The sequence below is a fragment of the Lonchura striata genome, chromosome 18 (assembly GCF_046129695.1).
Source record: "Lonchura striata isolate bLonStr1 chromosome 18, bLonStr1.mat, whole genome shotgun sequence".
In the NCBI taxonomy this organism is placed as follows: domain Eukaryota; kingdom Metazoa; phylum Chordata; class Aves; order Passeriformes; family Estrildidae; genus Lonchura; species Lonchura striata.
Window position 1 is genome coordinate 4,749,702 of NC_134620.1, and position 23,440 is coordinate 4,773,141.

At 42.1% G+C, this 23,440-nt stretch overlaps 1 protein-coding gene across 3 annotated transcripts; it reads left to right on the forward strand.

Annotated features, from left to right (window-relative positions):
- The first annotated feature begins 21,893 nt into the window (after window positions 1-21,893).
- Window positions 21,894-23,393, forward strand: POP5 (POP5 ribonuclease P/MRP subunit). Of its 3 annotated transcripts, XM_021549944.3 has the most exons (5): window positions 21,894-21,931; window positions 22,001-22,143; window positions 22,217-22,366; window positions 22,851-22,934; window positions 23,113-23,393. In XM_021549944.3, exons 1-5 carry the CDS (start codon window positions 21,912-21,914, stop codon window positions 23,214-23,216), a joined length of 501 nt encoding a protein of 166 aa, XP_021405619.1. In that variant the 5' UTR covers window positions 21,894-21,911; the 3' UTR covers window positions 23,217-23,393. The 3 variants fall into 3 exon arrangements, with proteins under 3 accessions (XP_021405619.1, XP_031362124.2, XP_077643269.1); XM_031506264.2 differs by having other exon boundaries at window positions 22,001-22,441; window positions 23,113-23,219; XM_077787143.1 differs by lacking the exons at window positions 22,851-22,934; window positions 23,113-23,393 and having other exon boundaries at window positions 22,001-22,617.
- The last annotated feature ends 47 nt before the right edge of the window (window positions 23,394-23,440 follow it).

Sequence of the window (23,440 nt, forward strand, 5' to 3'; positions counted from 1 at the left end):
GACATACTCTGACATACAAACTGTGGACATGTGCTGGTATGTCCTTTGTCCTTGTAGGTGGATTTTAAGGAGATGTTAATATTTACTGTCTGAAGCACAAGTTTATATCTCTCTTTTATCTGCTTATTAATTACATCAAACTGTTTTCGAACTGTGCTTTCTACATTAGTTTACTGGAAAAGCTCTCACTTCAGACTATCTTTGCACTTTGGGCTTTGTTCAGTCTGGACACTATATGTCTGAGCTGAATCAATGCTCTGAAAACCATCTCCTTAAATAAACATTAAGGGTTCATATTGTAAATATGCCAGAGTTTTAGTGCGAAGGCTCACTCCTAGTCTTTACTAAAATATATAAACATTGGGAAGAGCTGGCAATTTCCTAAAATAGGTGAATCACTGTAAGAGGAAAGTGAATGATCATTTACAATTAATTACAATCTTAAAACCTGTAATTCAAAAATGTATTAATGATTAGCAAAAAGGTCTCTCTTTTATTACTTTTCCGTGACTTTCTGGGATATCCACCATCAGGAAGGAAGTATTTCCCAGTTTCCAGGTGCTCTTGCCTGTTTATCCAGCTGAGGAAAACCTAAGGCATAGTAGGATCTTATCATCACTGTCACTTTATGAAATGTCTTAATTACCTCAATTTCCTATAGCTTCTTTCACTTTCCAGATGATTTAGAGCTGCAAACAAGGTTCCCAGAAGACTTTATAAAGACTCTGCTCACAATACCACTTAAATATGTACATGACAGCAAGTCATACTCTTTCTAATAATATCAAATATTTAAAAATATACATGATCTGAGCTTAGACAGTTGAAATATATTGTTAATGGGTTTGTGCATTAAAGGCGTGAGGACTAATGACAGGCGAGGCAGATCAAACAGAGGTTTTTCCTGACACTCCAGCTCTGAAGAACTCAAATGTGGATAAGACTGTTATGTAAGATAGGCTTTTGGATATCACTGAAGTGCTTTACAATTAAGACTGAATATTAATAAAAGATTTAAACTGAAAACCTCCAGCTATTAGAAGGATTAGGACTTTGCAGTGGGCTAGGGGAATACATACAGTGTCAAAGCCATTTTCTTGGTTGTGATCAAAGACAGAAAAGACTGTGACAGAAACAACATCTTAGAAGAAGGGGAATAGAGCTGCAGCATCACATAACAATACTGATGATTAATAATAGCAATAATAACAGCAGCAGCAGCTACTTGTGCAGAAGAAAAAAGACAAAACTTAGGAGTTGAGCCTAGAGACTCTTGCTCGGCAATGTGCCCTCTGACAGAAAGTATCTGCACAAGAAGAGAAAAGCATCTGCTCATTTACACCCCTGTGCCTTATACCGGCTGACCTGGGAAGAGCATGTGAGAACAGAAATCCCACTTGGTACTTTTGTCACTCAATGGTGATGTCAGCTCTTCACATCAGAGCAGCAGCCAAGAGAAATGGCATGGATGTTTACAGGGCTCAATGCTACATAAACAAACTGAGGTGTATTAGATTTATTTTCTGGAGATTGATAATATTTTCCAAAAACAATATCTCAAGGAAGTGCCCTAAAGGTTATTTATTTTGAGAGCCTGGGCCATTTCTCTGTGAATCTCATGGGAACGATTGCTCTGTGTTCTACTGAAATATCAGGTTGTAATACACCATAACCAGACAAATAGTATTGGCTGCATTTTGAATATATTTCTTACTTAAAAGGTGTCCTTCTCTTGGAAGAACCTGGAGACTGACCCCCTCTGCCAGTGTGTCATTCCCACACCATGATTCTAGTGCAGGGACTGCCTGTAGCATGTTCCCTCCCAAGGCATAGCCTTGGCCACTGTGACTGTAAATGGTTCAGCTGCCCAGGCTCGGGAGCAGGGACATGGCAAAAGCCTTCATTGGGTTAAGTAGAGACAGCTGGAAATGCGTCACTAATAAGGAATAACTTTGAAAGCAGTTTGGGTGCAGAGGGATTAAGGAATGCCAGATGGTATCAGGAATAAAAAGATGCCATGCGGTGTAACTTCAACAGAAAAGAAGCTACTGAGATGTTCTGAAGAGCTGAAAGTCTGGAAATACAGAAGGCAATTGGGAAATCATAAATTGCATGTATATGTGCTATGAATCCATGTTTATTTAAAAGCCATGTATGCCAGTAAAAAGGAAGACAATCAGAAGCTTTATTTTCCTTAATACTCAATTTTGATGCATTTGAAATGTTTAAGAGGTTCCAGTCAATTCTGGCAGTGACTCTTTAAAAATCCATATACATGATGAGATAGTGCACTTCACGTAAAAATGAAATGTTAAGACTAATAAAAAAAATAAGGTGAAGCTAAAAAAATGCATGTGCCTTGCTGATTCTTACCTTTTCAAAGATTACTAAGGGGTGTCTCTCCCAAGAATTTTTCAGAAAATCCAAATTAAGGTTTGTTCTCTAAATAAGGGAATTTATTCACCCTCAAAATTTTCAAAACTGATAGAAGGTCAAAGAACCAGCCTCTGGCAGTCATCCAGTCCAAAATTAAGTGCAAGTCAGATCTAAACTCCATGAAAATGCAAAATATGGCGTACAAGAGATCTGAGAGATGTAAGCTCAAAGATCAAATCATGGAGAACCACACATGGTCTATGATAACCAGGATAAACTAAAAATATATTTGGCATGCAGAAGAAGCCAGAAATGTCATGGATCAGCTTTGCACATTTTGCCAGCAGCAGCAGAGCTTGCACAACACAGACAAGACCTCTGCAGTGCCACCTCCAGTGAAATGTTCATAGGGGAAAGCTCAGTGTTGCAGTGGGAAAAGAATATGCTATCAGCTTTAAATGAAATAAATTATTTATTACATTGGGCAATGGCACCCGAGTACCATGCTAGATGCAGTCTTACCTGCAATTAAAAAATAAAACAACAAATACAGTAAGGAATATCCAAGTAAAATTCAGAGATGACACTGATAAGCGTGTCACTATTAAAGGGTTATAGAGACTAGATTCATGAGTAAATAGGAGACTGAAAAGCATTTCAGGGTGGTGGAAAGAGCATTGTTTAGTGTGCCAGAGGCACAGCAAGCCCTAGACTTGAGCCAATTGCAGCAAGTATAACATGGTATAACGTGGAATGCAGAGAAAAGCTTGATACTGATTTTCCAGCTGAAAGACACCAGTCATATCTCTCAGACTTTCCAGAGATGGAAAGGTTTATTGGTCTCAGTCACTAAGTGAAAAAGAAAGTGAAGAGAAAAGCCAACATGCTGCTTTCTCAGCGGTACTGACACTGTATTCTGTCACTATGGATAACTTCCAGTCTCCATTGTCCTCACTTCAATGATGTGGTAGAAATCAGTATTTTAAAAAGCTATCATTTATTGGCAAATCCTGTTGATAAAACTGTTGCAGTTAGATGCTAATGAGACTTGCCTGTACCTTTGCTGTAACAATCAACTGAAGCCTTCAGGCAAGTAGTATCTATTGGTTCATAAATTAATGTCCTCTTCCACCTAACAGACTGTGCATCATTTTATTAATGAAGTTCCAAAGTTCATTACCACTTCAATTTATTATCCCTGGCTTGAAATCTTGAGGATTATCGACAAAGTTGCAATAAAAATACAATTACAAGTAAGACTATATTAACTAGATAAATAATTCTTGAAGTACTGTTACTGTATTTACAACTAAAACTTCCACACATACTCTATGTATAATTTTGAGTATTTATAATGCAAAATAATAGTCTCTGATGCAACATCATAGAAAAATACACTAATAAAATAGGGCTTCTCACCTGTAGACAATGTATTTAACAAAATAAAAAATGAGAACACATACTGAAAAACCCTAAAGTTAGAAGAGGAACTGGGGGTTTGAAATAATATAAAGAGATAGACAAAAAGGAACAAACTTGCAAGTTACACCTTGTAGTCCTCAGATCCACCAGCTTTACAACATGACACAATACGGATCATCATCTATGATGATCAGTAACTCTAAACAAATACTCACAGGAGGCTGTGGACAGAGGAGGTTGTCCTAAAAGATAGGCATATGCTGTAAAGAAACATAGAATACATTTCCAACTTCAGGCACAAGATTTTTGCCTTGACTGACAATGTGACAGCTTGGGAGCAGTTATAATAAGTTGAGACAACTTAATCTAGATATGGTATCACCAAGTAGACTTAGCAAATCCTAACAACAGTAGTTTTATACATTGGCAGACATCATCAACTTTATGCCACACTCTAAATTCTTCAAAGAATAATGAGGATATTTAGCTTTTATTAGTTATAAATCCTTATTAGATTTAGATTAGATTAGAGCTGTGTATCATAGAGTGATTGTTTTGTAAATTTTGATGACAATGATCTGATTTGAATAGAAGGGTGAGATACTGAGCATTTAAATAGTTTAGCCTCCCAGACACAGGAACTCTGTGGAAGAAGCCCAGCAGAAACACATGGTCATTGAGCAGCTGAAATTCTGACTGATTACTGAATGTTATGCAAGCAGAGCCCCTGCACAGCTCCCTGCAGTGATTTCTGCTGGCAAGAGAACCTGGAAATTAATTTAAAATTAATAAAATTAAATAAAATTAATATTAATTAAATAAATTGAAGAAAACTTAAGAAGTAATAAAAAGCAACACTTTTCCATTACAATGGCAGTAGGGTGAACTGTACACGTGTTCAAACAAGATGTCAATGCTAAACACTACTGAGTACCCACATTATGCTTCAGTCACTAACCACATCCCTCAGCCTGTGGTGTTGTCTCACTCCCAGTGAGAGCTGGGAAGGATTAAAGTTTTCTCATAGTTATTCCCTCCAGTCCAGTGCTACTCCTGGAAGCACAGTATGGTCATATTATCTGAATCCCCACTTGCTGCAGAAACACTGATCTGGAACATTGCATCCTGTTCCCCTTGGAACAGCAAATGTCTTACAGGTCCTCCTGTGACCCAAGAGCCAGGAGGACAGCATGGGGGGAATCATCAGCAAGAAAGCCCTTAATGAAGAAATTAAATAGGTCTCCCTTGAAGAGGAGGCTTACTGGAGTGTAACGAAAACAAGCCCCATCCTCCTCCCCTGTGCACACATACACACACACCCTAGAGGCTTTTGCAAAGCCACAGGAACAGAAATAATTTTGTTTGAATCCATCAAGCATTAAAATCCGTTCGCTGAGGGATTGAAGTGAAAAATGAGCCGGAGACAGGAATTAGAAGCTCACCGCCTGGGCTGTCAAAAGGGATTTTCCCCAGATAGAAAACAAGCAATTGGAAATGCAGGGAAGTAAATCCTTTCAGGCTCTGACATGTATGAACACTCTTGGTTCCCCCCACCCCAGCCCTCTTGGTTCTGGGTTCATGAAGTCAAACCTGGACACATCTCCTTATGAACTCTCTGGTCAAACTTACCGTCCTTGGGATCCCCTTCCAGGGGTCTGCTCAAGAATGTCGAAAGCCTCAGGCCAAGTGGAGTGATGAGACACCCAGGGGAGCCAGCTGCACTTCCATACTCATGTACTAATGGCTACCCAAAGTGCCAAAGGGAAGACAGGGCAGCTGCTAAAAGGATAAACCAATGGCTCTAAGAACCATTTTATCTACCATGCAAAATTAGCTGAAGATGAGAGGCAAAATTGACATTCTAATTATAATCACTTATGAGTTATAAGCACCTTAGTTTACCCCTCAAAAAAAAACCCCATGAAACACTGCACCTCATGTCACTGAAATATGGTCTCTTTTTCTCAAAACTGGTACAAATATCTCTGCACCAGTTACATTTTGTTGATGTTTCGGAAGTTTATTTGCAATCGTAAAAGCCAAATGCCTACTTTTCCCAAAATGAAAATTACAGAATTTACAGAAAATAATGTGGCAGCTAGGAAGAGTTTGGACCACAGTGCAGAGGCAACCTCCAGTCCAGGTCATGAGGTGCATGTCACATTCACCTATCTCTGCTATGTCATAGCTGGACTTCAGTATATAAATTATCATTGCAGCACTGTTTGGTTTATGCAAGATAGACTTCTCCTTTCACTCATTGCCAATGCTGAAGGCAAGAATTATTATCTTCTGTATGAAGATAATGAACACAACCCACTGTAAAAAGGCTACTATAGCATTGGGTCCATAGCACAGGGATGTAGGGCAGCCAGAAGAGAGACCACCGAGGAAACCAATGTGGATCTACCAAATGGCCTTAAGACAGAGTGTTTACACTGATCAAACTGCGCAACAGCTGCACACTGCTCAGCCAATTGTCTCCCAAATGAAGAACAGAGAGGAAGAAAGAAGAGGAAAAAAAGAGAAGATGAAGGGCCAAATATGCAGCATTTAAACTATGGGAAGAAGCAACAGAGTGGAGACAAGGAGCCATCTAACTCCAGCCCAGTTCCAGACATGCATGCAAATTGGTTTAAGAATAGGACAGAGGTAGAAAAATAACAAGGTAGGCATTTATACAACAGGATCCCTGGTGCTTTGTTTGCTTTGAATTCAAAAGTCAGTTAAGAAAACAGAAACTCAAAGAAGTTTAATTTGACATAAAGTTTTTATGCATGCTAATATGTTTCACGATAAAGTCCAGATACAAAGACATACACATTTGTAGCAAATATTTTCTTTAACACATGCTGTCCTCTGCTGTTGTGTAAAATGCTTTCCTATTGTACTGTGACTCTGATAATAACACAACCACTTAGGTGGTGTTTCATCACTACAGATCCCACTGTGTTTAACCCAGGAGGTATCATTATCTCTGTTTCACATGTGGAGTCATGGAAGCACCTAAAGATGAAATGAGTCCACAGCAAGATCAGGAAACCAGCTGAAGTTTTATAGTGTTAGCTTGTATAGAAGAAAAGCCTCAGGAGGTTTAAATGGGATTTGCTGGCAGCATAAAGCCTGTTTGAAAACACCCATAACAAGAGTTCATCTTAATGGTGAGTCAGGGATAAACATGGACAAAGAAAAGATAGAGGTGATAATGCTATGGCCATGAGTCAGAAAGAATCATCAAGTTTCAGCTTCGAAGCTACAGTAGAAAGAGTTTGTGTTTTGTTCACATGACGATATTCACAGTTGCCTCCCTGCTCTTTGAGAAGCTGATGAGTTTTCACCAGAATCTTGCAACAGGACCACGGCAGCCAGACAGCTGAGCAAAAGACTTGGGAAAAATGCTGGCCAAAGTCAGCTAGTGGCTATGTGGCTCTAGGGACAATATTGGGGTGAGGGTTGATCTGTATCTGAAAAGTCTTATGTGCCATCCCCATTCTTGTCCCCTTCCCGCTGAAGATGCTGCTGCACTGAACCTGAAAGGTCTGGTTATAAATAGCTTCTCCCTGCAGCTCCTCAATGAGCCACTGAGGCGGAATGAGTCATCTCTGCCAGCTCCGTAGCCCCCCCAAAATGACTGCGTCAGGTTGGGAGTGTGGCTGCCAAACACTGTGGTACACACTGTTCTCTCTCAAAGGGCAGTGGCCTTGGGGGACAGGGACACTAAACAATCCAGATCTGGTCATTACTCATAAGCACCCAAAAGCCATGGTTGCTTTGTGAATAATGTAACATCCATCACGAGGGTTTAGAAATGTACACTGGCACTTCAACCCCCTTTGTCCACATCATTATCCACACCATTCTGGTTCTCAGCTTGAGCTTCTAACGCATTAATTAGTTTGTTATGGAAATGATTGAACAGAACTCTGAGAGTTGAACTTCTCATTCTGATTACAAAGAACTTTTTTTCTGACCAAGATTTGGTGACATTGTTCAGCAATTGGGCTCAGCAACAAGCAAGTGAGCTGACAAACCCTCACCTCTAGGTGAGGTGTGCTACTAGGTGCATCTCAGTATTCCCTATGATAAAACAACATGAGAATTTTAACAAGAGAAGTCAGACTTGCTTATTCCATTGTAAGATAAATTAACCCAGCTGACAGACAGCTGTAACTCTTTTAGTACCGTTGCAGGAAAACAGGGTGTGATTGGTGTGATTTCCTGACCTTGCATAGAACACCAGGTGCCCAGAGTAAAGAAATTCTAATGATTGTTTGTTCATGTTGATTTTATTCAGACACAGATGGAGCTCTCCTGAAACATGTCCTTTCTCAAACCTAAGACAATAAAGATAGATGTTTCATGAATTTTAGGATAAACACCTATGTAAGTAAGTAAAGCACAAGTCCTAGTCAAGAAAATCACAGTAATTTACTGTGTTTATCAGGGACTGAAGGGGTTGGGCATGAATACTTAACCATGGGGTAAATAATTTAAACAAATACTGGGTTAAAAGGAAGGAAAATAATATCAGGAAGGGAGGAAAATACAAAGTCAATGCTAAAGAAGAACACAAGCAGCGTCCTGAAGCCTGTATTACCGTTCTTAAAAAAAAAAAAAAAAAACCAAACAAAACGAAAACACCAGAAAGCAAGATTTGGAGACAGAACATGAGGAAATCTGCTACATTTCTTTCATGTGGATAGTTTAAGACAATGTGATAAAAATGATTCTTGTATGTTTTCCATAAACTAAGTTTAATGGCTGTATCATGTTGCTCACTCAAGCATTGTGTGAGAAAGCAAGCTCTGGACAACAGCACACACAATCAACATAATTGAACATAAAGTCAAACCTTTGCAAGCAAAATCTTGAAAAATAAAGTACACAAATAGCTGTTACTTGAACTGAAAACAAGTAAGGGTGATGAAAATCCACACAAACAGAATAAATAGAGCAATGTATTTCAGTTCTCTCCATTTGCCAGTGTTCAGTGGTGCTGTCAAGAGCAATATTCCCCAGCTCTATGGTCCTTGCCAGTGGTCCCCAGCACTGCACTCTGTGGTGGCAGAAGGTAAGTCTGCGTTCAGGTCATGCTGTGATATTAAACAATGACAGAGCTTGGCAGACTTTTTGCTACCAGCTGAGTTATACAGCTGAGTTATACAGTGTTGTCTGAACAAAAGCAGAGGATGATGCAGCTTTATATGAGCTGCCTCTTTGTTTTACCTCCAATTTATAATTCATCATGAAAGCAGCAAGATACATTATGTTAAAAGTTAATGACTTTGTTCTGATAGAGTTTTAAAACAGACTTACTCTGGAATTTTATAGGTTCATCATGTGCAGCTTCATAATTTTTATATTCACGTCAGGGAATATTTTATCTTACATGATTTTTTTCCTAATCAGAACTGATTTACTCCATAGAAGAATCTGAACATTGAAAACATTCCTGTCCTGCCTTCTACCACCTTCTTAGCACTTAAAAGTTATTTACTGGTACCTGGCTCTCATAAAAGGACAATTCTCCTTTCTGCTACTACCTCTAACCTGTCTTCCCTTTCCTCATTATTACCTTTTCCCTGTCTCCTAACAAGGATACAGAGAATGATACCTGTTTTCTCTTGCAATGTTCCCATATCAGTGAGCAATAACACAAAAGCCTCACTTTGCTACTTTTCAGAAACTTAATACTTTGGTCCTTTGCTGTATTTGAATCTCAGAGCAAGGTATTCTATCCATAGCTGTAGTCTTGTTACTTGCCACTTGAATGTAGAGGTAGCAGCCAGTACAAGATTCAGGACGTATCTCAATATTTATTGCTCATTTGCAAAGTACAATTCCAATTACTTCCAGAGGTATGACCAGTGTACCCAGAGGGAGCATCTGTCCTAACAATACCTGGGAATGCCAATGGCAAAGGCTAGAGTGACAGTTCTATGGCTAAGAGAATGGTAATTCTGATACTTAAGAAACACAGTCTATAGTTTTATTAATGAGCATGAAAACAATTAATAAAAAGAAAACTAGGAATATGGGAGGCAAGAGCCTTAGTAAAGGCCAAGATCCTGATGGAAGAGGGAAATGCTAATGAAATAGAGTTTCTTGCTTTAAATATTTGTAAAGGCTGATACATCCCAAAATATCCTGTAGAACATGAAAAAAATCCCAACAAAACAATTCCACCAACACATGTCCTAATTGCCACGGACTGTGAGCCATCTTCTTCTCACACACAGCAAACTAAAGGTACTGAAACCAACAGGAATGAAACAGCTACTGCTAGAGAAGGATGAGAATTTTCATAGAGCAGCTGAGCTATATAGCTGCTACTGCCTGCAAGGGGCTGCAACCATCAGACAAAAAATGGTTGAACTGGTGCTTGCAGGTTCCTATCTATATTCTTTCTTACCTGAGACCAGGTACCTCTCTAACCTCCAGGTCTGTTTCTTCCTCATTGATGTCATTCTTTGGCTACTCTGAATAAGGGGAATTCCAGCTCCTAAAGACAAAAAGTGAACAAGCAATTAGTTCAAATATATTGGTGGTTTCTCCATCTTTTAGCCTAGGATTGTTCAAAGTTTTACACAGATTTCCTAGAAAAGCAAGCCTTTTTAAGTCCTAGACTCTTCTGCCAATCTCTCAGAAATTTATACAAACTTTCCTAAACATCCCATGGGAGGATGTTTTCTGTTTTGTCTCAGCTTGTGCAGTTTCCCACAAAGAGCATGCTGTACAGGGTGAACAGAGATAACCAGGAGTGTTCATAAGCAACACTCCCTTGCAACAGACAAAAATTCATACCCATCAAGTTCCAAACACTACACTTGAAAACTGACCAAGAAAATATTTAAACTAAAAACTTTGAGGATCAGGGGAAGCAGTTAAAAAAATTCCACCTCAGCCCACAGGTAACAGTAATCCAGGACCCATAATTCGACTCTAATATCATTCCTGCATTTTTTCACTATCATAATATTTTCTCCTTTCTGATCCACTGAATCCACATTGCTTTCCCCTCTGCCCATTCTACTGCACTGAGCAGAGATGTAGTAATTATGCAACAAGATTTTTCTAAAATTGCAAGGTGGAATGATTAAAATGGGTGTATGAACCAAAGAAAATTGCTCCTGATGGAACTAAAAAGTTAAGCACAGGTAGAAAGGTGCTGATGCTCAATGTACATCCAGTTGCTTGACCATAATGTACAGGAAATGCCACAGTCATATCCAACTCAGCTATAGCTGACTGGAACTTCAAATATTGGCCAGGACTTCAATTATTGACCAGGACACAGCATTTATATTTGCTGTCTTTGTTGTTTAACAGAAAAGTATATTCCTTTTAGCCTGTCTGGACATTTTGGTTTCTCTTAGGATGCAGTTTAGAAAAGAAAAATAAAAAGAGGAAGAAACTGGTTATTTTACTGTGGGTAGGAATATGGAGGAGGTCACCATATGTGTAGGATAAATATCCTCCTATTGCAAACTTGTATCAATCAGTCACCATCATCTGCTCTGTGGGATAAAAATGCCTCAGACACTGCGCACTCCAACATCAGAATCGCCCATCTAATTTACAGTGCTTACTGCTGTTCAGCAGGATCAGCATGAAGATTAAGGTGATTTCTTGCTCTTTTGCCAATTGCCATTTCCTTTCCTTTATTTTTCTTTTTCTTCTTTTTTTTTTTTTTAATATATATAATTGAATGTTCACCTCCTCCCTATCCCCACTCTTAAAACTCTGAAGAGACATCAACAGAGTCATGGGATTCACAAAGGAACTGATTATGCTAGGGTTAGGAAATTAGATTGCTCTGCAGAATTTTCAGCAGATGCTCTCCAGTACTGCTTTTATGCCCATCTTTCATTGATTTTGTTATACAGTATAAAAAGGGCACTGTAGGCCCCCATCTGAATCTAGTGCCAATGCACTGAACAAAAAATCACTCTGCCCCAAGGGAGAAGAGGTGGAATGGGTAAAGAGGAACAATTTGAGAAAGAGAAAGCAGCACAGGGAAGAAAAGAAAGACCAAGAAATAGTTGGGGAAAAAAATCTTTTTGCTCTGTGTACCTTCTCTTGTTTCTTTCCCACACTCGAGTCCCCCTTGTCCCCTCACCTGGGTAGTGGGTTAATCTAGTCTGCAATATGATGGCTTTAAACTGAAACCCAGTCCAAACCTGACTTTTCAATTTCTAAAGCTCTGGAAGGGAACAGGCAGGAGGTAAGAGCATCCCAGAGGAAGCAAGGCTTCTCTGGCAGAGCTGCTGCAGCAGCAAAGCTATTAATAAATGTTTGCAATCTTTTAATCGCTCTTCTAAATTGCCATCGTGTTCTTGCAAACCCCATAGTGTGTCAGTGCAGCTGCCTCCTCCCGCCTGTCTCCCCGTGTTCGTGCATGTGAGTGAGGGGGAACATCAGGAACATGCTCAGATCCAAGGGCTGCTGCAGCATTAGAGAGAAACGATTTTGACAAGTGCCTATTTAAATCTTCCTTATTCCAAAGGAATCAGACCTATTAGTTACATCTATGAACCGTATTTGCACCTATTTTCCTCCTCCAGCAAGTCCCACCTCCTCGATTAAGACACTAAACTTTTTTTTATTAAAGTATCACATCTGATCAGTCAGGCTTGGGACGTGCCACCCAAGATGCCATGTCTTGTGATGTGATAGCACTGCAGCCTCAATCACCAAGTAATCACTCTGGCTTAAGCAAAGATATTCTTGGCCACAGAATATTTTTGTACATTTTATGAGACCCACTATGTAGCCAATAGTCACCAGGTACAACACAAACATATTGCTCTTCAGGCTTTTCTACAGGGTCAATTAGTCAGAATGTAAGTGGACTGGAGAACTGTGATCCTATTTATGGTAAGAGATAACATTTCAGGATGAAAAGGATTAATACTTTTAAATAAATTGTCTATTTGCCTCTTCATGTTTCTAAAGCATATCCATTATTGTCCAAACTAGGATATAGCAGACAAAGCTACCTTCTAACGTCATGGTGGAGATCAGCTTAATCCTTTCTCTGTTCCCTCCCCCAGCTCAAACTCTCATCTTCATCCTAATTATAATAGCATTTGAAATTATCATGGTTTAAAAAAAGATGCCAGCTTATATAATATTCTTATTGCTTATTAATGATTTCAGAAGGGAGAGCAAGTTGCCTTGCATTCTGGGAATTATGCAAACCAAGGCTCAGCCATACCTTGTTGGACTCCACCAGTTTCTTATTTGGAAGCCTGATGCATGAGGATTACCATGAAATAACAGATGTTAAGGCTTTCAGTGAATGACAGGCCTGCTGCACATACTTGAACAAGAAGACATGACAGGCGTCACATTTCACAGTGATTAGCCTTGGGCACTTTTCAAAGGCAGAAGACCCGAGGCAAAGTGACTTTAACCACCCTGCGAGTGTGATAATCCCCTCAGCACAGCCTGAGGAGTTTGATTGCAGTTTGGCATGGCAGCTTATGAATAATGATACAGAGAACAGCAGACTGCATCAGTGGCACGGCTACTCGGCACTGACAGCCACAGTCTGCTTGCATAGGAAGTTCTTAAGTCCATTACTTAATCTAAAGTTACTTATACCCTGTCCTCAAAACATCACCTCCTCTATAAAGCTATAATGTGTGAAAGGCGCCAAAGAACTGAACTTGAGATTTAGTACCTGTCCTTCAATTTCCTGTCTTTGTCACTGTGGTAGCTTTCTGTTGGAGAATATGGGGTGGAGTAGGAGGGAACATTAACAGGAGCAGGAGCTCTGTATCCATGTTATAAATTGCTGCAATTTTATTTTAAAATGAGCTTCAATACAAGATGACACCATCCGTCTCTGATGCTAAGAGACTATTAAAAGACTAATGAAGTTACTTGCCCCCACACTTACAGAGAAAGACCTGCACCCTGCAAGTCCCAAAAATAAAAGAGCTTAGTATGTATAATTTAAGCAAATTAATTAAATAAAATCATTCTAAAATGATTTTGTTACTGTCTGTGATCTGACTCACAGGTGCTGATCTTACAATTCTGGATAACATTATAATAATAATAGAGAAACAACAGAGAGTAAGTATTCTTTTTCAAGTAATAGCAATATTTATCAATGTAGTAATATACATTAAAATGTTGAGAGCTGAAATTGAACATATATTTTAGAGGAATCGAATAAATATTCAAAATCATCATTTTATGCTTTTAAAGAATCCTACATCTTATAAAATAAAAACTTAATATTTATTGATTTAATAGCTGTCCTTCTGTGTGCCACAAACAAAGCTAAGAAAATTTGTGGTTTGGCCAAGTAGTTGGGGTGGGAAGAGGGAAGCAGAAGAAATAGAACAAGTTAAAAGAACCAATGCATCTTCTGGAAACAAACTGTGACATCTAAAAAATTTCCCATGCCAGCATCTTCAGAAATAATTGGGAATGTCCTGCAGACAGTGCTGGACATTAAATTGCAATGCTGCAAGTGTGGTGCTATTGCATCAGCAGGGTCCCTCCCTGGCACTTACCCTGAAAATGGTGTCCCTGCAGTGCCAGTTTTGGTCTTTGCAAAGAGCAGCCACACTGCAAAACCACTGGCTTCTACAGGATAAAAATCTTGCTATTTCTACACATTCTACACAGAGGAAAATGCCCCACACTTAACTGGTTCCAGCTTAGTTTCTTGACCTGTAAGCAGGTTCTGGTTTTAAGCTACATACACAGTCCACAATAATTGCTGATGTGTCTCACGTTCTGTCTCTACACCATCTTGTGCCTTGCTGGCTGGAACAGTGGTACCTGGCTTGGCACGGACACGTGGGCAGCCCAGGGTGCTGACATACAACAAGCATATGCTGAAATGTGGGGGAAAGTGAGCTCCCTTAGGAAAGATGGAAAATGAAACCAGATGCCACCAATACGGAGAGAGAGAAGAAACCAGATATGATCCTTTAGATGACTTGATGGAAGCTGCTCATGTTCAGAGACACTAGGACCAAATTCAGCTCTAATTAAGTCACTAATGTTACAGGGGGATAAACATGATCTTTTATGCATCACAGGTATGAAACAGGAACACAGAAGGTCACATAGAAACAACTCCTTGAGTTCCAGCATGAACACCGTGGAATTTTCCTGAGGAGGCCTGAGGGATGTACCCTGGGTCAATTCCCCCCAGTCATCTCACTGTGGTGGATGCTATCAAGCACTGAGAAAAGGTTCTTATGTGCATCACCAGGAGCTCTAGCTTGGAACCAACCAGCAGCAGGCAGAAGGCATCTCAAATGTAGCTCAAACTCCTGTGCCCTTAAGGCAACTGGTGGCAACAGCTTTGAAAATCCAGCAAAATATTTTTTTTGTTTGCTTCGGTCTTCATGGTGCATATAGCTAAAAAAAGTGGCAAATGTTGACACTCTGACTCACATGCAAGCACATCTTTAGAAAAAAAATTTGAAAAAAATAATTTAAAAAAGCCTTAGCAAGCTTCCCAAAATAGGCCAGATGCTCCCAGTGCTTTTTGTCTTCTCTGATCTGTAACAGCCATTGCCTCTGGAAATCTGTTTGCATTTACCGCATTTGTGAGCACCCCCAGTCAGCACAGCAGAAACAAAGTCGCTCTTGATTCTCCCCACCCAAATCACACCACACACTGCACCCTACTCTGCTTTTGAGGGGCTTTCAGTTGCTGTGCTGGGCTGTGGGACGCTGCAGCTAAAACTGGATCTAGGCAAGAACAGCCAGGTAGGGAGGTCTCTGTCAGAGTGGGTCAGGCAAAGAGCTGAGACCCGCGTGCCTCAGCTAGGCAGTGACTGACACACTCCTTGCACCAAGCTGACACCAGCACAAGCCAAGGCCCTGCAGCTGCCAAGGGGTGCTCTGGCTGTACCCCACTGAGCAGCTCCAGCACAGCCCCCCTTCTCCCCTGCACGCGCTGCCGCTGCCCAGGCAGCAGGCACACATTATATAAGGTTGCTCCAGGATGCCTCAGCACTGAGTGATGGATACACTGGAAAATGTTTTTCATTGCCTCCCTCATCAGGGAGCCCAGTGCTCTGCGGAAGACTCTGATCCCAAACTGCTCCTAGGCTGCTGGAGTTAAACATAAAGCCACGTAAAGAAAGGATTATTCAATATGCAGCAACATAAGCAGATACATCTTACTGCAAAATAGGGCCTTGGCTTAATCTGCTCATGGGAATTCAGGGGAAAGGAAAAGCAGAGAGCAAAGATCTGCAAGATGACAGCAGCACCAGACACATTGTTTTTGTTTCAGAGCGGCCCCTACACCAACTCATATGTGAAGAAGGTTACTCAGGGTAGGTTTATGCCATACGAGTTTCTGTTATCTCTTTTATTATATTGCCTAAGTGCATAATAACTCAATAATTTATTTGTAGCACTCCTTGAAGTAGATAAATGTCATTATCCTTATTTTGCCTGGAGAGCTTAAAGGTCAGATTTTTATGCATAGGAAGGTGTTCATACTGTAATTAAAGAAAGTTATATACCTACATATTTTGACAACAGAAATCAGTGAGGCTGTTAGGAATTTCAGGTTGCAGGCAAACCTATCCACTAATTTTATACAATTGAAAGTGCTCTGTTCTTGCAAAAATTCTAATTTTTCTTTTTTTTTTCAGCTAAATTCAAATATGTCATCACAGTCTCCACTCTGTCAGACACTTCTGCTATCTAAGATGTACTAGTTACTAACGAGTCATGGGTGGTTTTTTTCTTTTTTTTTGTAAGCTTCCTTCCCAGATAGGCAATCTCTCACTTCGTTGGGGTTGTTTGTTGTTTTCTAATACTTTCCCTTTAGTGGTTATTCCACAGATTTGTGGAAATTTACAGAGGAAAAGTCTTACAGCATCTTCAATTAACAACCATCCCTTCAAATTGCACCTCCTGTTTCAGTGCATTCATCACAGAACAAAACACAAGTCCTGTCTCGCAGGCTGCTCTGAGATCTGCTATGTCTGAAAATCCTGGTCTCAGGTGTGGGCTGGAAAGTGAGTAAGACTTGTTGAGACCCTTCTTAACCTTATGGCAGTCTTTGCCATAACATTATGGAATGTTGTAAGACTCCCTATAGGCAGCAAAAAGTTAAAATCCTGCTAATGCTACTGGAGTCTTTGTGAAAGAGCAATTTTTCAATTACACATAATTAATAGTAATTACCCTTTATCTTCAGAGACCAGAACAAAGAATAATTAATCCATCTTAACATCCCCGTTAAGGAGGTATTAAATATGGGGGTTTTGCACAGCAGATTACATAGTAAGTTATCTGGTTCACAGTTGAGTTATGTGTTCCCTAATATGGAAAGGAAACAGAAAAGAATCCTGAACTATCTAAACTAATATTCTAGTTCTTGATTAATTTAATTAACTAGTATGGAAGTAGCTGTTAGCTTTTTGCAGCAGCTTGCTGCAAATGAAGTGTGCTGCCTACAGATCTCTCCTATAGAGCAGCAGTGTTACCATATTTGATAAATAGCAACATTCAAGTGGACAGTTTACTAATTTTTGACATATATCTATGAATAAGGTATTTACAATTATCCCCATTGCAGAGCTGGAGAAAATGAAACTCAGAATTCTAGGTTCAGCTTCTCACTTGACACATCACCTTTTTGTAGTGCTCTTCCCTCACACTGCTTTTTGCTGCACACGCAGACTCCTGAAGCTGTGTTCATGCTAGACAGCACATGCCAAACTCACAGACACTTAATGCCCTTTATCAGATCTTAATATTTGGCTTCAATATTCAATGTGGCTTCCAATTTCCAATATCTTAATGGAAGCTCACCTTATAAACACATTGGATGTCTCTCAGAGCACATCTTGTTCTTGACTATTAAAAAAATCAAAGAAATGTGAATTTAGTATTTTGAACTTAAGCAAGTAGCCCAAGATCACACTGCCAGCACTGAAAGAAGCTGCAAGAGAATTTGCTTCAAACACGTGGTTTTGCAAGACAATTACTCCACGTGGCAGGATGACAGCAAAGACAAGGGCAGTGCTGCAGGCAGCACACAGGGCAGCTCGTGTGGCAGCTCTGACAGACCAGCAGTCTCCGACGCATGACAGATTGGGTGTACAGAAAGCTTATGATTAATGATTACAGGTTAGGGTGATAATAAAAGGGATAGCTTTTAGTTTTAAGTGTATTGATCTGAGGGAACCTGAACTCAAAAGTGAGGAGCAGAGAGATAGAAAATGAGGGAGAGTACAAATGAAGAGACCTAAGGGAGAAGGGGAATGTCCCAAATGTTAAATGAAAGGATCTGCATGAAAAGCTCCAGGCCAGCATGCTCACAGAATGCACTCTTCTGTCTCAGTGACCTTGTGAAGATAAACTGAACAAAAGGCTTCAGGCAACATCAGACAGGATTTAAGAAGCAGTTTTAATTTTAGCCAGATTGTTTTGTATTTTCAGCGCTGAGGTTATCTGGGGATGCAATGTGCATACAGTGGAACAAAATGTAGTTGTCTCCCCCAACTCTGCTACCACACCTGATGGCAAATTTAGTTCTGTGCTTCCAGGGAGAAGCAAAAATCATTATTTTGGCTACACAGGGAAGATATAATTGTGGTATCACAAGGACAGAGTATCACAATGCATCCTAATTTACTCCAGAATGTAATTACTCGGCTACTTCATGCACAAGCAACATACCAGACCTATACTCCAACACAGTATGTGCTGATATGCCAGTTCTTTCCATTCACTTTATGTCCTTGATCTCTATCACCAGACTGACAGCTATTTACCATGAAGAACCTGCCTACTCCCCCTGTACCTTAGCTTCCTCATCTATAAAATGGATGCATTCTACCCAAAAAGAGTACAAGGATTCACTAAAATGTGTGTGTGTGTGTGTGTGTGTGTTATTGAATACATTTACTAGTAATTTTAATTACAGCAAATACATACAAACCCTAGGAGCTGGCTGCACACAAGACAACAAGCATTCATCACAGTCTATTGCAGTCTATTCCATACAAATGTATTCTGACCTGCAACCTGGAGATACAGATGGCATGTAAATCCAAAGTGAGGGTCTAGACCTTCAAGCCTGTAGTAAAATGTCGAATAATGAACTAAAATGGTAATAAACCCAACCCAGACTGATTGGTACTAGATCCTCTGCAGGCACACCACCACAAATAACAAACGGAAGTTGGGAAAACGAGACCTCAGTATTCCTCCTGCACCTCCCTAGCACCACCACTTTATTGGACAATCACTGATGAACATTTACAGTGATGGAGAATCTTCTATCGAAGGTTCTCAAACTGCTTTATAAATTGTGTCTAATGTGTATAGATAGTGCATGTTATTTCCCCCTGTCCTTGCATGCTCTATCCTCCATAACCTCTATTTGATAAGATATCCAAGGCCACATTGTCTCTCCCAGTCTGTAGGAAATACATCCATCCTCTCTCTTGGCAGGTCTCTTGACCCATTATTCAATTTAAATAGTATTTTCTTATTTTTTTCTCTCTCAGATCTATTCTTAGGAGACAGTTCTTTCCCACCTTGAGTGTATAACTCACCATCACTTGCAATAGTTTCTTGAATCCCTGACACTGGAATCCATACAGCAGAGCTGGCAGAGGATGAGAGTGAGGAGATGGGAAAACAAACTTGAAGATGTTGTAACCTTTTAGTCCTGTGCTGTCAGCTCAGCACCCCAGGATGCCTGACTGGACTTGCACACCTTGTACTAACACAGTGACTGTGCAGGGAGCTGTGGTGACTCAGGTCTGCTCTGTGCATCCTCCAAACCAGCACCAGGGAGCTAAGGCAATACCCAACGTGAAATGAAGCAGCATGGGGCTGTCTCACAACACTGCTCTCTGCACCATGTCTCTCCTAATCAGCCTTCTGGACCGAAAACAGAGGCCTGTGCTGCACACAGGGCCCAGCCTGTAGCATGCACAGTGCACACGTCCTATTGGATTACAGGGCAGAGTGCACTCACATGCTCTGCTTGTCAGAGCCCAGCGTGCCTCTGCAAGAAGGAAATAAAGGAGGGGATGGATAAAAGCAACCTGAGCAGCACAGGGCAATCCGAGCCCTGTCAGAAGGCAGGATGTGGGATGCCACCACAAACACAGGAGCAGCAGGGAAACATACCTGGCAGGCACACTGTAAGCCTGAGCTGGAACCTCACTCCACAAAAAAAAAAAAAAAAAAATCAATGGGAATCTTCATGGACTTTAATATTGCTCCAAAATGTGAGACTAGCTTATCACCTAGGAGCTCATGGTATTGACAAGTGGAACAGATTACAGTTAGATCCCCATTTGAATACTAAAACACAGAGCAATATGGCAAAGATCAATGCAATGCAGTTCTCTCATAGAGAAAATGCTTCTGTCTGCATTAGCTTCAAAACTGCGCCCAGTCCCTTTGATCATGGCCCAAGAGAAAAGGTCTCTTAGAAGTCCATACTGGGCTTCATGCTTTTTTCTCCCCAGGCAACTCATATTGCAGTTCTTAGAAAAAAGCACGACTTGAAAACGTGATCACAGGTAAAGGAGAAGAGTTAATAGCCAAGGGGTGAGAGCAGCAGAACAGGCATGTGTTTCAGAGGCCAGAAGTTTATCACCCAGGACAGGATTTCCACTGGGTTTATCATTGTTTTCTGTGTCTAGAATGAAGGTCATTAAAGATGTTTCCACTCTGAATTAGCAATGAGTTCCCACTTAATCTATACTGTCTCAGCACTCCGATGTGACTTGGCTCCAAGAACCTCGGTTAAATTCTTTCTCCCATCTCATATTCAGATATCTACCTCACACCTTTTCCATTAATCCACTCATTCCCTTCTCCTCAATTAATTCTCCTACCAGATCTTTTCAAAGAGCCCTCCCTGCTTCCTCGACAGTGTCACACATCACAGTTTGGAACATCACTACAGAAATAATTATAAGTAGCTCTGTTCGACAATTTCCTTAGCTGTTGTCATTAATTAGCACATGTCCCCAGACCCCCAATACCTGAGGAGCTACAAAGACTGGAGCAGTTTTCTGAGGTAGCAAAGGCAGAGCCCTTCCAGGAGCACCGGGGGGCTCCGAACGCTCCGCTGAAGCCTTGGAGGGGCCGGTACTCGCCCGCCACCTCCGGACCTCCCGCGGCTCCCACCACACGGAGACGCCCCGTCTTCTTAATTTAGACTTTTTAGGGACAAGAAAGGGGGGCTTGGCCAGGGTGGGTGGGTGCAAGGCAGCGAAAGGGACTAAAGGCGAAGCGCCTGACCTTCGGCAGACGCCGCGCTCCCGCCGCCCCCTCAGCCGCCCCCTCAGGCCGGCCCGCGCGCCGCGCGCGCCCCCTGGCGGAGGGCGGGACCAACGGGAGCCGGCGTGTGCGGGAATGGTGCGGGCAGCGGGAGCCGCGAAACATCGCCCCGGGACTCGGCACTGCCGAGCCCGCCCCTCAAGTGCTCTGTCCAGTACTCCAGACAGAACGTGGCAGGATTTCCTCCGCTAACAGTGCAGTGGGTCCAGAGGAGGGCAGCGGAGATGGGAAAGGGTCTGGAGCGTACGTCCTTGTGAAGAGCGGCTCAGGAAGTTTGGGGTGTTTGGCCCGGCAGAGGCTCAGGAGGGACCTTATCGCTCTCTACAAGTACATGAAAAGGAACTGGAGTCAGGTAGAGATCGGGCTTTTCCCCCAGACAATAAACGACAGGACAAGAGGACACAGTGTTAAGCTGCACCAAGGGAATTTTAGGTTGGTCATGAGGAAGAACTTCACAGAAAGGGTGATCAGACATTGGAATGGGCTACCCCGAGTAATGGAGTCACCGCCCCTGGAGGTGTTTAAGGAAAGACCGGATGTGGTGTGGCGACTGGTCATAGCACGGGCACGATGACCCCCGGTCCTTTCCGACCGAAGCGACTCTGACTCGGCGCCCCGGCGCCGGCCCGCGGCACACCGCGCATGCGCGGTCCGCGCAGGGAAGCGGGGCCGCCCCGGCGGCGGGGGCCGCGCTGTCCTCCCCTTGTCCCCGCCCCCGCGCGCCGCCCATTGGCTACAGCGCGCGGAGGCGCCTCCCCATTGGCCGGGCGCGCTGTCCGTCCGTGCCGCGCGCCGCCGCCGCCGCCATGGTGCGCTTCAAGAACAGGTGAGGCGGGCGGGCGGCGCCGCTGCCGTGCCCGGCCGGCCCCGCCGCTCACCCCGCGCTGTCCCGCAGGTACGTGCTCTGCGAGGTGGTCTCGGAGGACCCGCGGTGCCGGCAGTGCATCGAGGACCGCGCGCTGGGCCTCGCCGTCAGAGACGCCATCGCGCGGGTGCACGGGGACTACGGCCTGGCGTGCTGCTCCATCTCCTTCACAGGTGCGGGCGAGACGGGCGGCCCCGGGGCTGCGGGGTCGCTCCGGCTCCGCTCACCCGTGCGTGTGTCCCGCAGTGAAATACCTGAACGCGTACACCGGGACGGTGCTGCTGCGCTGCCGCAAGGACTCGTACCGGCTGCTGTGCTCCGCGCTGCCCTTCGTGCGGTACCTGGAGAGCCGCGCCCAGCGCTACCCCTGCTTCCTCAACACCCTGCACGTCGGAGGTCAGGAGCCCCCCGCGCCTGGCGGGAGGACGGAGCTTTAATCATACCTGCCACGACGCCGTGGTGCTGCTCTGGGTGCGATAGACATTTCTCGTGTGTTACTAATAGCGACTGCTTTCAGCAGATCTAAATAAGAAACAGGCACCAGCAGTTCTTTTTTGAAACCCTCGTTAATTTTGTTTGAAGCATCATCATTACATTTATCACAAAACCAGAGCAGCAAATACAATGTTACATTATTTTAAAATCTATTTTCAAAGTTATGGTATCTTCTGTATTGTGAAAATTTACCCCCAGGGAAACCAACAGACACTGCATGTTAGAAATTTTTACTCCACCACTTAACCTCAGTAGTGCAGAAATGAAATCTACAGCCCCTTTGTGGCATTTGCATTAACAACCTTGTTTCCTGGGTCATTTATCACTTGATACAATGCTCTTTGGCTGTGTAGATTATTACAGGCTGTTCTTGTGACTTCAACAGGTACTATAAGAACATGTCAGAAATTCCTGATTCAGTATAACAGAACACAACTGCTGAGGTTGTTGCAAAACTGTACAAATGAAGGTGAGTTTCTCCAGCCACTTTCCTAAAATATAGCCTCAATTCCTGGGGCTTTTGTACGATATGCTGGGCTACTTCTAAATTCTTGGCCTGAGAAATGTTTCTGTCTTTAGAAAGGGAGGACAGTCCAGCATATGTGAAGAGATCAAGTAATAACCCTCTGTTGTTTTCTTTATTGCAGAGGAAAGACAATGTATACAGAAGTCCTTGCTGAGCTGTTCCCTTACAGAAGAGCAGTCTCAAAGTGGAGATGAGGAGGAGGATGATGACACAGAGACAGACTGAATGTCACTTGTTACCGTTCATCTCTATTCTGTACTTGTTTAATCAAGATGTGACTGGTTATCTTCAGTGTTAAACAGTGCATGGGACTGGAAAAGCATTTGTTCATATTTACTCTTCATTCCCCATTCCAAATGTTTTTAAACAAATTTTTAAAAAATAAAATATTATTTCACTTAAGTAGGCTACTTGCCTATTTCACTCCAGGAGTCAAAACCACTTGCACT